This window comes from Bos grunniens, chromosome 7 (genome assembly GCF_055505025.1).
Source record: "Bos grunniens cultivar Pamir isolate PY7600 chromosome 7, Bosgru_T2T1.0, whole genome shotgun sequence".
Lineage (NCBI taxonomy): Eukaryota > Metazoa > Chordata > Mammalia > Artiodactyla > Bovidae > Bos > Bos grunniens.
In genome coordinates, this window is record NC_141171.1 from 22236738 (window position 1) to 22251250 (window position 14513).

A 14513-nucleotide genomic window follows, 5' to 3' on the forward strand; every position below is an offset into this window, starting at 1 on the left:
TGATTTGAGAAGGCTGTAGCCTTCACCGTAGCCCCCTCACCTCACCAGGGCCCACTCTTTGTTACTGGAGAAGCCCAAGTCCAGAGCCAAGTGCAGCCCGGCTGTTTCCCCTGTGATATTGGGAGTGGTCCCCCGACCCAACCCTGCCATTCTTTGCCCTGACTCTGAAGCAGAGGACATCACTAGGTCTCTGTGAACTCTTTCCTGCCCCTTGTCCTCCATGCCCAGCCAGGATTTCCCTTGCAACTTTGGCCCCTGGTCCAGGCCTGTGTATGGAACCCCCCCTTGGTACCTTCCCTTGACCTTTTTGGCCCCAGTCCTGTGGGTGGCAGGGGAAGTCAGTTGCAAACTTGGGTGAAAGTTGTTGTCTATTGCAGCGACCTTTTGACAGCGGCCTCAAAACGGAGGGGAATAGGTTAGCGACGTTTCTTAACTATGTAAGTATTGGGTACAGGCCCACCTGTGTGCTTTCACTTAATTTTATAGAAAGATGAGCAAGATGCTTTCAAGCGTTTAGGGACGGGGAATCGTGTGGCCACGTTCTTAAACTACGTAAGTATGACGCCTGCAGTGTGTGGGCTTAAGGGGAGCCTGGGTCCAGAGTGCTCTCAAATATGTTCCCATCAGAGCCAGTACCACCAACTGTTGCTCAATGGCTGGGTCCTCCTGGCCCTCAGCACCCTTCTTCGCTGGAGTAGAGTGTTGCTCCGTGTTTCCATTTGTATTTTTCTCCCAGCTCCTGTGATTTACATCCCTGGCTCCTTTTTGATGGGCCCAATGCTAGTCTGGACTTAGGGGATGGGTGTCCTGGAGAGGTCTCTGCTTAGCGTCAGAGTGAGGAGGTGGCCTGGAAGTGCTCTTAGATGAACCGGCCTTCATTTCCCCGAAGCTCAGTGGCCTGCCTGCCTCCCACCTGCTGCCTGTACTCCAGCCAGGGTTAGGTTTACCTCTCACATGAGGAATAGGTTCCTCTCCCCTTGGCTGAAAGAGGTAGCCCTAAAGAGGCATAGAAGTAACTTAAAGACAGAAGCCTGTGTCCATTTTCCCCTTTGGTGTCTTGTTTAAGTTTCATTGTGTGGTTATTATGTGCTGGGGACTGCTGTGAATGTGCTGGTGAGCAGGGCATGTGTGGTTTCTCATGGGCTTATGGTCTAATATGAAAGACTTTAGACATAGGAGAGGTCATTGTTTGGTTACCATAGTGATAAATGCTTTGAAGAAGTAATGCAGAGTGGAGGTTCTGAGAAAGCCTCCCTTGAGAAGTAACATGTCAGTTGAGTCTTAAAGGTTGAGTGGAAATTTGTTGGTAGAACATGATTTCTGGTAGAGAGGAGAGTGTGTGGAGGCCTGGAAAAGGGAAGGAACTTGGGATGTTGGAAAAAGAGAAAAAAGGGTGGTGTGTCTCAGAGATAGTGTGTTAATCTGGGGTGGCCAAAGGGAGAGGCTGGTGAGACTGCCAGGGCCTTCAGGTTTTAGAAAAGAGCCTGGATTTGATCCTCGCTCTGGTGGGAAGCCATCAGGGGTTGTCATTTTCCACATTTACCATTCATCTGTTGGGTGCCCTTCAGTCTGTCTGGTATGTGTCCTGTGGAAATATTTTAGCTCCACGTTTTATTACCTTACAGGCAAAAAACTTGAAGTAAGAGAGCCAGATGAGAAGGAGGTGGTGCTTTGGGCATGAGCTGAGCTCTGTGGGCATGAGTGCAGCCTTGCTGCTATGGAAATTGTGTTCCATTTAGTTTGAGGTTTTACTGCAGGAGATGCAGGCCCTTTGGAGACAGAGTACCCTAGCTGGCCCTGGGAGGGTGGCTGTTGTGGGAAGGTGAGAGTCTGACTAGAGCTGCAGGTTACCCAAGCCAGAAAAACAGTGCAGAGCTGGGGCCACCAATGGTAATAGAAGCCACAGGGCCGCTCACAAGGCACACCGGGTTAGGCGAGGGCCAGCTTGGACGAGGATAAGGGGCGTGGGGGTCAGCCAGGCATTTTCCCAGCACAGACTCAGATTTTCCCCATTCGAGGACAGCCAGGGTATGGGTCTCCTTAGGCCTACCTCTCTCCATGGCGTGGACTGTCCTAATGAACCACTCAGATTAAGCAGGGTTTAGGGAAGGGCAGGGTGTGGGAAGAGCCTTTCTGGCCAGAGGGCTGGTGGTAGAGCTACTGGTGCTCAGAGAAGGACAATCCACATACTTCATCACGTCCTTTGTGGCTCAGTTGCTCTGAGAGTATTGAGTAGAAGGGCCAAGCTCTGTGTCTTGTATTCCCAGATGAGTGATGTAGAAGCTGGTGGTGCCACCGTCTTTCCTGATCTGGGGGCTGCAATTTGGCCTAAGAAGGTAAGTTCTGGTTCTTGGGGGTCAAAAGTTGAAGTGCAGGGCCCAGACCTCATTCCTGTCTCCTAGTCCAGTTCCCTGGCTTGCTTGACTATCACTTTGAGGGAGCTTAGCCCTTTCCTGAACCCTGACCTGTGGTCTAGGCTTTCACCTTGGGAGATGGAATGGAGAGGGAAATTCCTTGAGGGCCAGGTGGGATTCTCAGTATCTACCCCACCATGAAGGGTAGGAGCTTTTTGGGGAACTTCTCTACGCTGGAGTCCCAGAGTCCTGTGCCCCTGAACACAGGAGAGAGAGAGTGTTTCTGCTCAGAGGGGGCTCTGTGGTACTCAGCATCAGATCCTTGAGCCCAGTATCTAAGGGTATGACAGGCTCTCTCTTTCCAGGGCACAGCTGTATTCTGGTACAACCTCCTACGGAGTGGGGAAGGTGACTATCGAACAAGACATGCTGCCTGCCCTGTGCTTGTGGGCTGCAAGTGGGGTGAGTGGCTTAAGTTGTGGTGGTAGCCTCTGGGCTCTGGTGGTCAGCCTGAGACTCTGAACTGAGAGATACTTGCTGCTGAATTTTCACAGAGTCAAAACCTTCTCCCCTTTGGAGATTTTGGGGTTTTGTGTTTGTTTTTCCTTGATAACCAGTAGTCCCGAGCAGCCATGTTAGGTGTCCACTCAGCTGGTTATATGCTAAGACATTTGGTTGGGAACACTTTCAGAGGTGCCTAGAGAGCTGAGGAAGCCCCAAGGAAGAATAGCTATTCAGGCATCCTAGGTCCAGGATGGCCCCCAGAAGAGTGGGCTCTGGCAAGGGTTCTGAGGTCACAGCGGGGAGAAGTGGAAACAAAAAGAGGAAAAGGTGTCTCAGGCAAGCAAAGCCCACGTGGAACAAGGCTCAGGTTAAAACCAACATCATAGTGTGGGGACCAGCTGCCTTTGTATCTTGCACAAGGGGAGGCTTGTGGCACAGAGACTGAGAGATGAGGCTTGAGGCTGAAATCAAACTGTGGAGGCTGAAAGTTGAGCTTTGTTTTGGAAGCAGCTGTGGTGAGTCATGGAGAGGCTTGAAGCAGGATGTGACAGGAAGTGATCACAAAGAGATGAATTTATAGACCTCTTGGAGAGTTATGGGGATAAATAGTGATAGATTCACAGAAAATTAAGCAAATGAGAAAGAAAATAAGAAAAAGGAAAAAAGTTGTACCAGAAAGAAAATACAGTTGACTCTTGAATAAAGCAAGGTTAGGTAGGGGTGCTGACCCTCTACACAGTTGAAAATCCATGTGTAATTTATAGTTAGCTCTCTATATATGCGGTTCCTCCATATCCACGGGTCTACCTTTACAAATTCATACAATTGTGGATCATGTAGTACTGTAGTATTTACTATGAAAAAACTAGGACTTCCCTGGTGGTCCAGTGGTTCAGAGTCTGGCTGCCATGCAGGGGACACCGGTTTGATCCCTGGTCCAGGAAGATTCCACATGCTACAGCTCCTAAAGCCCATGTACCTAGAGTCTGTGCTCCTCAACAAGAGAAGCCCCTGCAGTGAGAAACCCACACACCACAACTAGAGACTAGCACCTGCCTTGCCACCGCTAGAGAAAGCCCACGCACAGCAGTGAAGACCCAGTGCAGCAAAAGATAGATTTAATTTTAACAATAAAGTGATAAATCTTTAAAAAAACCCATGTATATAACTGGACTTGCCCAGTTCAAATGTGTTGTTCAAGGGTCAGCTGCACAATCTATTAGGTAGCTCAAGTGTGAGTAATATTTACATGACATAATAGTGTAAATACTGAATATTAATTTAACTAGAACTTGTGATATAACTATATTGGGAGATAGGAAGGGGAAATATGTATTTTAAGAGTGGTGTAAAAAATTCCAAAGCTCCCATCTTCTGTGGCAGACTATCAACATATAAGATCTAAAGTTGAAAGTCAAGAAATAACATTATAAGTGTGTTATTTAGAAAAATGAGGATAAATATCAGAAGAGACAAAGGAGTTAAATGTTCAGTGGTAGTGGGGATTGGTGGTGGGAAGGGATGGGTAGGAGATTGCTATTTATCATTATAAGCCTTGTAGAACAATTTGATTTTTTCAGCTAAGTACATGTATTATTTAACTATCACAAAGTGTATTTTAAAAGTGCAATGACCTCATTCGCACATTAAAAGCAATTTTCTCAATTCATTATGAGTCTATGAAATGAAAAGCGTGGTTTGTGAGCGTTTAAGACACAACTTCAGGTGGTTGTGCTAGCACCAGCTCTGCTTCCCCGCTGCCCACAACACACAGGATAGATCTGCTGCCCAGAGCCCTTGAGGTTGACTGAGGCCTGCCATGGTCCTGACAGGCTCTCTGAGGTTGACTGAGGCCTGCCATGGTCCTGACAGGCTCCCTGAGGTCGCTTCCAGGCCTGCCACGGTCCTGACAGGCTCCCAGAGGTCGACTGAGGCCTGCCACGGTCCTGACAGGCTCCCAGAGGTTGACTGAGGTCTGCCACAGTCCTGACAGGCTTCCTTGTCTCTTGCATCTCACTGCCCACCCACCACATTCCAGCAGTGCCAAGCTTGTTGGGGTCCCTGACACACACACCAGCGTGGATTGTGCCTTGCTCTCTTTCTTATCCTGTTCCCACTTCCCAGACCCCCTTTGGTATAGGAACCACCTGCTCTGTCCATTTCCTTCCCTGGATAACTCCTGTTCAGCTTTCTGTCCCAGCCTTAGGGTTTCCTCTTCCCCCACATGGTTAAACGCTCTTTAGCTCTGTTTCTGTGGCAACCTACGCACATATATCGTATCACTGACAGACTTTTGTACAATTATCTGTTTTCCTTACCAGCTCATAAGCAACTTGATGACTGAAACCAAGTCTTACTCATGTCTGATTCCCAGGCCTAGTGTAGGAGTCATCATGAAGGAATCATTAATTTTGGCTGCTAAATTAACCAACAGGAATGTAACATACTTTCTGTTTGTTCACAGTCTCCAATAAGTGGTTCCATGAACGAGGACAGGAATTCTTGAGGCCGTGTGGATCGACAGAAGTTGACTGACATCATTTTCTGCCCTTCGCCTTCCTGGCCCCACAGTCCGTGTTGTCTTCAAGTTCAATGTGACAGACTCCTGTCTATGTTCCAGTCCCATCAGGCGGGTCTCTGGAGGCATAAATGTTTTGTGTGGAGTAGAGAGTGGACTAGGGAAGGTCCTGGACGACCTGGGCCCCAGCCTCTCTGACCAGCCTGTGCTATCTCTGGACGCTCGGGTAGGGTTGGAGCAGAGTCAGGTGGTCTGCACCTAGCAAGGTGCTTTTGTACCTCAGATGCTTTAGGTGTGAGATGTTTCAGTGAACCAAAGTTCTGATTCCTTGTTTACATGCTTGTTTTTATGGAATTTCTATTAATGTGGCTTTAACCAAAAATAAAACGTCCCTGCCAGAAGCCTTAAAGAGCCGTATTTGAAGTATTTTTTTTTTTAAGATGGGGAGCTTTTACCAAGTTCACCATTTGGATAATGAATCTGGATAATGAATACTTGAGAGGCAAACCCTGATGTTCCAGACCAGGTTTCAACACTTATTTTTCCTCTAAGCTTCAGTGTTCTTTCTGGAAAGTGAGAGAGACAGTCTCCTTGCATCTCAGAGAACATAGAGACCATGTATATCCATGGTTGTGATGCTGTTATAATTTGAAATTTCTTACTTTAAAATTTTGAGACATACACATAGAGTTGGTTGTGATACATAGATGTACAGTTTAAAGACTGTGATGGAGAGCATGAAGGCCCATGTCACCATCACCTGGATTAGAGAAGAGATTATTTTCAGACTTGTACCTCAGGGGGCCCTGTGAGCCCCTCTGATCACATCTCTGACCTGCCCCCAGTACCTCGGTGGTAACCACTGTCAAGTGATCTGTGGTAGTCATGCCTTTGCTTCTTTGTAGTTTTACTATCCAGGTCTATATCCCTAAATAAATAGTAGTTATTTTGTTGTCCTTGATTTTGAACTTTTTTGTAGTGGAAACAAGAGTATATTTTAGGGGGTGTTTGGCTTCTTTTATTTGATAGTTGTTTGTAGGATTCATTCATGTTGCTGTGAAGCTGTAGTTTATGTTAATTTGTGTAGTTCAGTTTTATTAGCATCTATTATAGGACAGTATCATAATATACTAATATACTGTTGGTAGATATTTGAATTGGTTTCAGTCTTTTATTAATAAGGCTGCTGTTGCATTTTTATATGTGATTTCTAATGCAAATAAACACATTTTTTAGAATATATACCTAGAAGTGGAAATGTTGACTCTTAGTAGGTGGGTCTTCAACCTTACATATAATGTATTCCAGAGTGGTTATGCACATTGCTGCCAGGTGTAAGTAAAAGTTCTTGTTATCCCAGTCTTCTCCAATATCTGATACTGTCACACTTTTGCATTTTAGCTAGCTTATTATATAGATAGTTTTATCTATATTAACATGATTAGATAACATTAGATTAGACATTGAACACCTTTTTGTATGTTCATTCGTCTTTAGGTTTTGTGTATTCAAATCTTTTTCTTACTAATTCATTGAAATTTTTAACATACTATGGACACAAGGTTTTTGTTGGTTAGATGCTTTGCAAATATCTTTTTTCTACTTTGTCTTTTCATTCCTAGTTCTTTTGAACAAAAGTTCTTAATTTGTGTCAAATTTATCAGGATTTTCCTTTTAGATTTATGCTTTTATGCCTTGTTTAAAAAATTCTTCTATATCCCAAGATCATGAAGATATTTCTTGTATTCTTTTCTAAAAGCATTATAGTTATATCTTTTACATTTATATCTTTAATACAATACAGCTAGGTTTTATGGTATATGGTATGAGGTGCAAGAATCTACTTAAAGAGATTCTTTTTATGTATTTTATTAGGATAGACTAAGTTTGTGGTAGTGCAATAAAATAACCCCTAAATCTTAGTGGCTTAATGAAACCATCTCTCATGCAAAAAATCACTGGTTCTAGGGCAATTGTTAGGAGAAGGCAATGGCAACCCACTCCAGTACTTTTGCCTGGAAAATCCCACGGCCGGAGGAGCCTGGTAGGCTGCAGTCCATGGGATCGATAGAGTCGGACATGACTGAGCGACTTCACTTTCACTTTTCACTTTCATGCACTGGAGAGGAAAATGGCAACCCACTCCAGTGTTCTTGCCTGGAGAATCCCAGGGACTGGGGAGCCTGGTGGGCTGCCAACTATGGGGTCGCACAGAGTCGGACACGACTGAAGTGACTTAGCAGCAGCAGCAGCAGCAGCAACAGGGCAATTGTTATCTATCGACTGCCATACAATCTCCCCCTAGTGGCTTCCACTATCAGAACCTAACAGGAAGCCAGTGAGTAAGGGAATCTGAGAAATAATAGACAGTTGCAACTTCTCTGCCTAGAGTGTTCTCTGGATTTGTCTCACTGGCAGTTCTATAATTCTAATCCTTGTATCTTCAGTATTTAGACACTGCTCCTCAAATCCATTTTTTTCCCCAGAGGTTTTCTGCTTAGCTTCTTAATTTTCCATTGTGCATGGCTTCAGAATTTACTAAATGTCCTAATGGGTAAACAGGGTGAGTGGCTGACTGAGTTCTGTACTCCTCCCTCCTGTTAAGTATTCTAAAAAAATACAATCTAATTTTTTGTCTTTCAGTGCCCTTTGAGACCACCAAGATCTCTGCTGGTTTCTCTCTTAGCAGTTACCTGTTACTTGGGTTCTTTATCTGGTTTCCCAGTCTCTTATCTCATGTGTAGAATCAGTAAATAATCAAAGAATAAGAGAAACCAGACTTTTGGCTCACCTACCTGAGATTCATCCTTCTCCAGGATCATAAATAGATGTGTAAAGTTTGAGAGGCTTGGTAACAGAGAACCTAGTGCTTGAGTAGCACAGGAGAATGAGGTCTCATTTAACCCGGAGTTGGCACCACATTGTTAGATCTGGGTCTTGAAGAATAAGTAGGAGTTGTTTTTTTGTCTGCTAACCTCAGTTTAAAATACATGCACATGGCTTTAAAAATAAGAAACAGAAGAGTTTACCATGAATAATGCTTTCCTACTCTATTCTCTCCTCCTCTATTCCCTATTCTTAAGGGAACCTTTTTCAATTGTCTAATTTTTCTGACTATAATTGTATATTTACAAAGATATCTCATGATTTTTCCACTTTAGAAATTTAACAGATGATCATCTAGATTTGTTCACTATCCTCTATTACATCTGCCCTCTCCCTTTTGTCACTTTTTAATTTTTTTTTTTATAGTCCTTTCTTTGCCTGGTAACACAAACTGGTTACACTTGTACCTGGTACACTGGTTACCTGGTAACACTATCACAAACGTCCTTTTTGTTTTGTAAGCCTAAGGTAACATCTCTGATAATTTACTATGTGAGCTGAAGATCTAGTGTCTGACCAAGGAACTGGTCAACACAGTCTAGCCTAGTTAACATATAAAATTAACTTTCACATGCCCTTTTAACTTCCCAACTTCTGTCATTTATACTTTGGATGCTTGTTTTAATATCCAGGATAAGCTGAATTTAAAAGTTGAAAAACCAAAAACTATGTATGTAGCTTAATTTAATTGAACTTATAGTCATTATAATGTTGATATAGCTATAATAAAAAGGAATCTGTGCCTTATTTGTCTAATAAAATTCAGAACAAATTTATAACATGTATTAGTTTGCTAGGGCTGACAAAATATCACAGACTGGATGGTTTGAAACAAACTTATTTTCTCACAGTTCCTGGAGGCTAGAAGTCCAAGATCGAGGTTTCAGGAAGTTTGGTTTCTTCTGAGGCCTTCCTCCTTGGCTTCTAAATGGCCACTTTCTTACATGGTCATCCCTGGATGTGTTGTCTGTGTCCAAGTCTCCTCTTATAAGGCCACCAGTTATACTGGGTTAGGGCCCACCCATATGACCTAATTTTATATTAAATATCTCTTTAAGACCCTAATTCCAAATACAGTTGCATTTCAAGGTACTAAGGGTCAAGATTTAAATTTATGAATTTTGGGAGATACATAATGCTGCTAGGAAATCATATTAGATTTGGAACACTATTTGGAATGAAATAAATAAAATTCTTTTCCTTACTCTCTATACCAGATGTAGCCCATTTTAAGCAAGTGTGTCAGATTAGTATGTTTTCATTAAGAATGTTATAACAATAGACATTTTAATTTTATTGAAGAAATTAGGGAATATGAGTTATCTTATGACATTCTTAATAAAAAAATCTTTGAGGCCAGGGTTATGTTAATGGAACCAATATTGCAGGGTACACAAGCTATTATTTTCCCTCAAAATGATTATGCCAAATTTTTGCCTTTCTCAGCTCATAATTTAATGTTCAAAAAGACTACTTTCAATGACTTCAAATATAATCTTTTTAGCTATTTTACAGAAGATACAGATATATTGATAGATACATAAAATTCATTGAGCAGTTACAAAATTATGATTATTCCTGACTCTTTGTCTGTAGAATCCATGGACTGTAGCCCGCTAAGCTCCTCTGTCCATGGGATTTTCCAGGTAAGGATACTGGGTCAGGTTGCCATTTCCTCCTCCAGGGAATCTTCCTGACCCAGGGATCTAATCTGTGTCTCCTGCATGGGCAGGCAGATTGTTTACCGCTGAGCTATCTGGGAAGTCCGTCTAAAAACTACATTAAACACAAATACTAATCCTGAGGGGCATTAAGATCAAATTCAATCACAGCACTACGCACAAATTAAAGATGTTTGTTAAATGTTAAGAGATATAACATCAATTGACAAAATACAACATCCTGAAACCTAAATACAACATGCTCAGACAACATGCTAAAACATTGCATTGTGGTGCAAATACATTACACATTTTTTTGCAGCTTACTGGTTTGGGATGATGTTTTGAACTGAGAAAAAGTTTTTAAAAGGTTGCATATTTTGCTTATAACAAATGAGAGCAAGTAACTGAAAGTATGTCTGACTCATGTTAAACTTAGGAAGAGATATGAATATACTTCCTGAATTTGAAAACAAAGAGATTGGAAATGTACACATTATTGGATGAGTCTATTAATTATTATAGGAGAAGTGTTTATCAAATAGAAATTTAAAGAGATTATAGATATCCTAGATATGGACTTAGCAAGTGAAGTGTCCAGATATTTTGAACTTTTACTGAAGAAAAGTTATTTTCTATGAATACATCTGTTATAAGTCTGATAACTTAAATCCTGTGGCAGTTTCACCTGAAGTAATTTTAAGCCGCATACAATAGCAATGACTTGTAATATAAAATTGGCATTGTGTTTGAATCATCTGAAACTGATTCACGTGTTTTCTTAGTATAATCTTTTCCAAACTTGAACGTGGTCTAGGGAATTTTGTTCTAAATAGGAGTCACAGTGGCATCCTACAAAAGAATAATCAGTAAACTGAAGCTAATTTAAGATAATTTAAGATTGCACTTGGTCAAGAAAGTTGATCAAGAGTTTCAAAGTTTTGAAATTTTTACTGACGAGTTTGCTTCCATTTAAACCAGGAAAATTGAACATAGTAATTTTCATTTTTAGTATAAATAAAACATTTAAACTTAAAAATGTTAATTTTAATACACCAATCTTTTCAACTTTGCAATATTTTCAACTAATTTTACTACCTTGATAACACTAACAAAAAATACACAAAAACGTATATTAGCTGCACAGAATTTCTTCTGCCTCAGTCTCTAATATGGCTTGGCATACCACGGGTCTTGTTTTCAAACCTAGCATCTGAACTCTAGATTAGAGTTGCCAGATTTAACAAACAAAAATACATGGCACCCAGTTAAACTTTAATTTCAGATGAACAACCAATAATTTTGTACGAGAAATACTACAAAATTATTGGTTGCCCATGTGAACTTAAAATTTAACTGGGCATCCTGTATATTATCTTCCAAACCTAAACATCATTATTTCACACGGGGGAGAAAGCTGCCTGCCTGCTCCTGGGCTCACTAAGGCCGTCTCAACACCGTGGCCGCTGGTTATGCAGAGGTGACAGGGGCTCCTAGGGGCAGTCGTGTGGCTTCGAGTTTCGCTGAGCGGCCTGTGGGCATGTTGAATCCTTCCCGGTAGGGCGAATGGCTGGGGAAGACTGAGAGCACCTTTCGGTTCCCACAACACGCCCGCAGCCTTCGCTCCAGCACACTGGCCTACTCAGGTGTTTGTGCTTGCTGGTCCCTCTGCCTGAAAAGTTCCTCCCCAACGTGGTCAGAGAGTTTCTATCCTCATTCCGTTCAGTCTGACCAAGCCCCATCTTAGACACCTCATCATACTGGCCTTTCAAAACTTCCTTGAACATCTGCATCCTCATTCCCGCCCCCTGCTCTGCTTTCTTCCTAGCACACACCGCCACTGTAACATGATATTCTTATTTGTGTATTAGGTTTTGACTCAACTTGAACGGAAGTCCCCTGAGGGAAGGAAATTTATTTTCCCACGTCTCTATTCGCTTTTCTACCAGCGAGTCTTCCCTCAAGCTAAGTACCAGGATGGGGCAGGTCCTGTGGGCAGTCTTAGGGAAGGGGCGGGGCTTTTGCGGAAAGGGTGGGGCCAGAGGTTTCTGGAAAGGCATGGATCGTGAGGTGCGTGTTCCGCAGTTGAGGAGGTGAGCGGTGGTGCTGCTGGCGTTGGGGCTTATGCAGTCTCCGTAGCCGCTGTTGTTTAGGGCTTCTAGCCCGCCTCTCCGTTCAGGCGAGTCCTGACCGAGCAATGGCCGTCTTGGTGCGTGTTCCCGAGGCACTGTGTCCCCATGAGGAAGCGCTCACAGCACAGGTGGCATGGAGGTGGCGCCCTGAGGGAGGGTCGGGGAGTGTCCAGCGCTGTCTGGGAAGTCATTTCCAAGGCTGAGGCCACTTTGAAGAGGTTTTTAAACTTTTGTGAAGATTTTTTATTTCTCTAAACTAGGGGAAAACTTTTTTTCTGTGAGAAATGTTTCGGGGCTAAGGGTAAGTGGAAGGTCACGGGTATTTGGCAAATCCGAAGTTGAGTATTTTAAAGGACTTTTTCAGTGTGTTTCTGAAAGTGGTTTTATAATATTAGCAACCCACTAGGTGGTCTCTTGTTACTGATAATACTCTCTTTGAAAAGACAGCCTCTTTCTTTCCCTTGCTTCGTGAATTTGCAGACCCTAGCGACTAAGCACAGCCCAGCACAGGCCTCACTGAAGTCAGGACCAAACCCCCTGATGGGCCCACAGCTGTCCTCTTGTCTGTCTTGATTTCACTGGCAAGCTACTTAAAACTTTATCCTATATTTACTGTCCTCACACCTCCCATTCTTTATTTTTTGACATGGTAAATCTGCCATAACTAATTCCCTGAAATTGTCTGGTGAAGTGTTAAGGGTCCTCCTAGTGGTCATACTCGGTAGTAGACACTTTTGACTTTTTTTCATCCAATGAAGGAAAAATAACTTCATGGTTATTGATTTTTCTTTCTTTCCCAGACTGTCTTGCTAACTTTTCTTCGTTGGCCCACATTTCTCCTGTGTATGTCCATGTTTCCTTTTCACAGTACTATACTTTAAAAGGAAGGCGCTTTCTTACTCAATGCTGTAACAATCATTTATGTGCTTATGATTTCTTAAACTTCACTCACATCTCTGTCTTGAGTTTTGTTCTAGACTCTTAGGTCCAGCTTCCTAGTGAACATATCTACTTGGAACTTGTATATAACTCTGGAATGGGTGTCACAGATTATTCAATGAATGATCATAAATAGGGCCTGAGGTAGAAAAAAAAAGTTATTGTGGCTGTTAACCTTTGGAGTGACAGACCCTCTTGTGAATCTTATAAAATTAAGGACTTTCTCCCTTAAAAGGTGCACACTAATTTTTGCCTATGGTTTCTAAGTTTCCCAGACCTGCTGCAGTTCAACAATTCAGATTTTGAGTTAGAATTTCCTCAAATGATAAAATGAAAAAGTGTGTTTTCATAGATATGCATCAGATTTACAGCTTTTCTGTGAGAATGCATTGTATTCCAGTCTCCATTGACAAGTAACTCAAATCAATCCATCACCAGACTTAACTTACAGAAACTTGGTCTTTAGAAGTAGAATCAAGAATGATAAGCCTGGAATCCAAAGAAGAGGATTTCCGATAACCGTGTAGATTTTGTGTATCACAGTCCACATGAGATCTACCTTAGCCTGGTCAGAGATCAGGGTCTGATGTAGACCTTTCAGAAAGTGCTTATGAGTGAGAGTGTAGCCTGCTCTTCTCCTTTCAGAACAGGTCTGAAGCCAGGTGCTTGGTAAAAGCCCTGAGTAAGGAGGCAAGAATGATAGACGTGAGTGAGGGTTCAAGTTTGTTGTTTTATCAGAACCTTCCTTCTTTGATGGTTTGTAGGGTGAGTGATCAGTGATTTCTCAGTTCCAGAGTTACTCCCCTGATGGTCAGTGAGGGCTGCTTTGAGATTGACCACACTCCTGATTTAGATCTAGTTGTTTCTTCTGTTCTTGTCTTTGGCCATGCTGCTCAACACATGCAGAATCTTAGTTCCCTGACCAGGCATTAAACCTGGGCCCCTGCCTTGGCAGGGTGACACCTCAGCCACTGGACCTCCAGGGAAGTCCCAGTGTACATTGTGTTTTGTTTTGCTTTGTTTTTTGATAGAAATGAAACCTAAAGAAACATTAGCCACTTAAAAACAAAACCTTCTCTTCCGTGAGAGGCCAAACCAATTGTCTACTGGTTTTTCTTCTTTTTGACTCCCCTGGTCCTTCTTTGTCACCTCTCAGTTACGGCTCAGAATTGCTTTGTAGCCATTTTGCTTTCCTGAAGCCTTCTGATTTCCAAATACTGCCTATGTATTGACAACTCTTAAATCTTTAATTCCAGCTTTTATTACTCTCTGGCTAGCAGCTATAGCTCTGCTTACAATGCTCACAGGTTCTTCCATGTTAATATATCCCAAACTGGATTCATTATACTTTGATTAAGTGGTTCCTGTTTTTGTTTTGCCAGTCTTCGTGAATGGCAAACGTAACTGATCATTTCTCCGAGCTACAAACTCCTGTGTGATCCCAGATTCCAGCTTCTCTCCACTATTATTTATAACTAATGTGAACTTTTTTTCCCCATTGTTTTTTTTTCTTAATGCA

The 14513-nt window shown here is 42.4% G+C and overlaps 1 protein-coding gene across 25 annotated transcripts in view; it reads left to right on the forward strand.

The window, feature by feature from the left end:
• The window catches only part of P4HA2 (prolyl 4-hydroxylase subunit alpha 2), a 157501-nt gene extending 151716 nt beyond the window's left edge, over window positions 1–5785 (forward strand). For 14 of the 25 annotated variants that reach the window (XR_015166894.1, XR_015166893.1, XR_015166896.1 and 11 more), the window contains 4 exons: window positions 378–437; window positions 2268–2336; window positions 2720–2816; window positions 5323–5785. Coding sequence is in view for 19 of the 25 variants with exons in the window: in XM_086410395.1 (XP_086266521.1) it covers window positions 378–437; window positions 2268–2336; window positions 2720–2816; window positions 5323–5393 (297 nt within the window). In the remaining 6 variants the exon portion in view is untranslated. Of the gene's footprint in view, window positions 1–377; window positions 438–486; window positions 553–2267; window positions 2337–2719; window positions 2817–5322 lie in introns of all 25 variants that reach the window. The other 11 variants (XM_086410385.1, XM_086410384.1, XM_086410389.1 and 8 more) reach the window with 2 other exon arrangements.
• Window positions 5786–14513: the final 8728 nt, after the last annotated feature.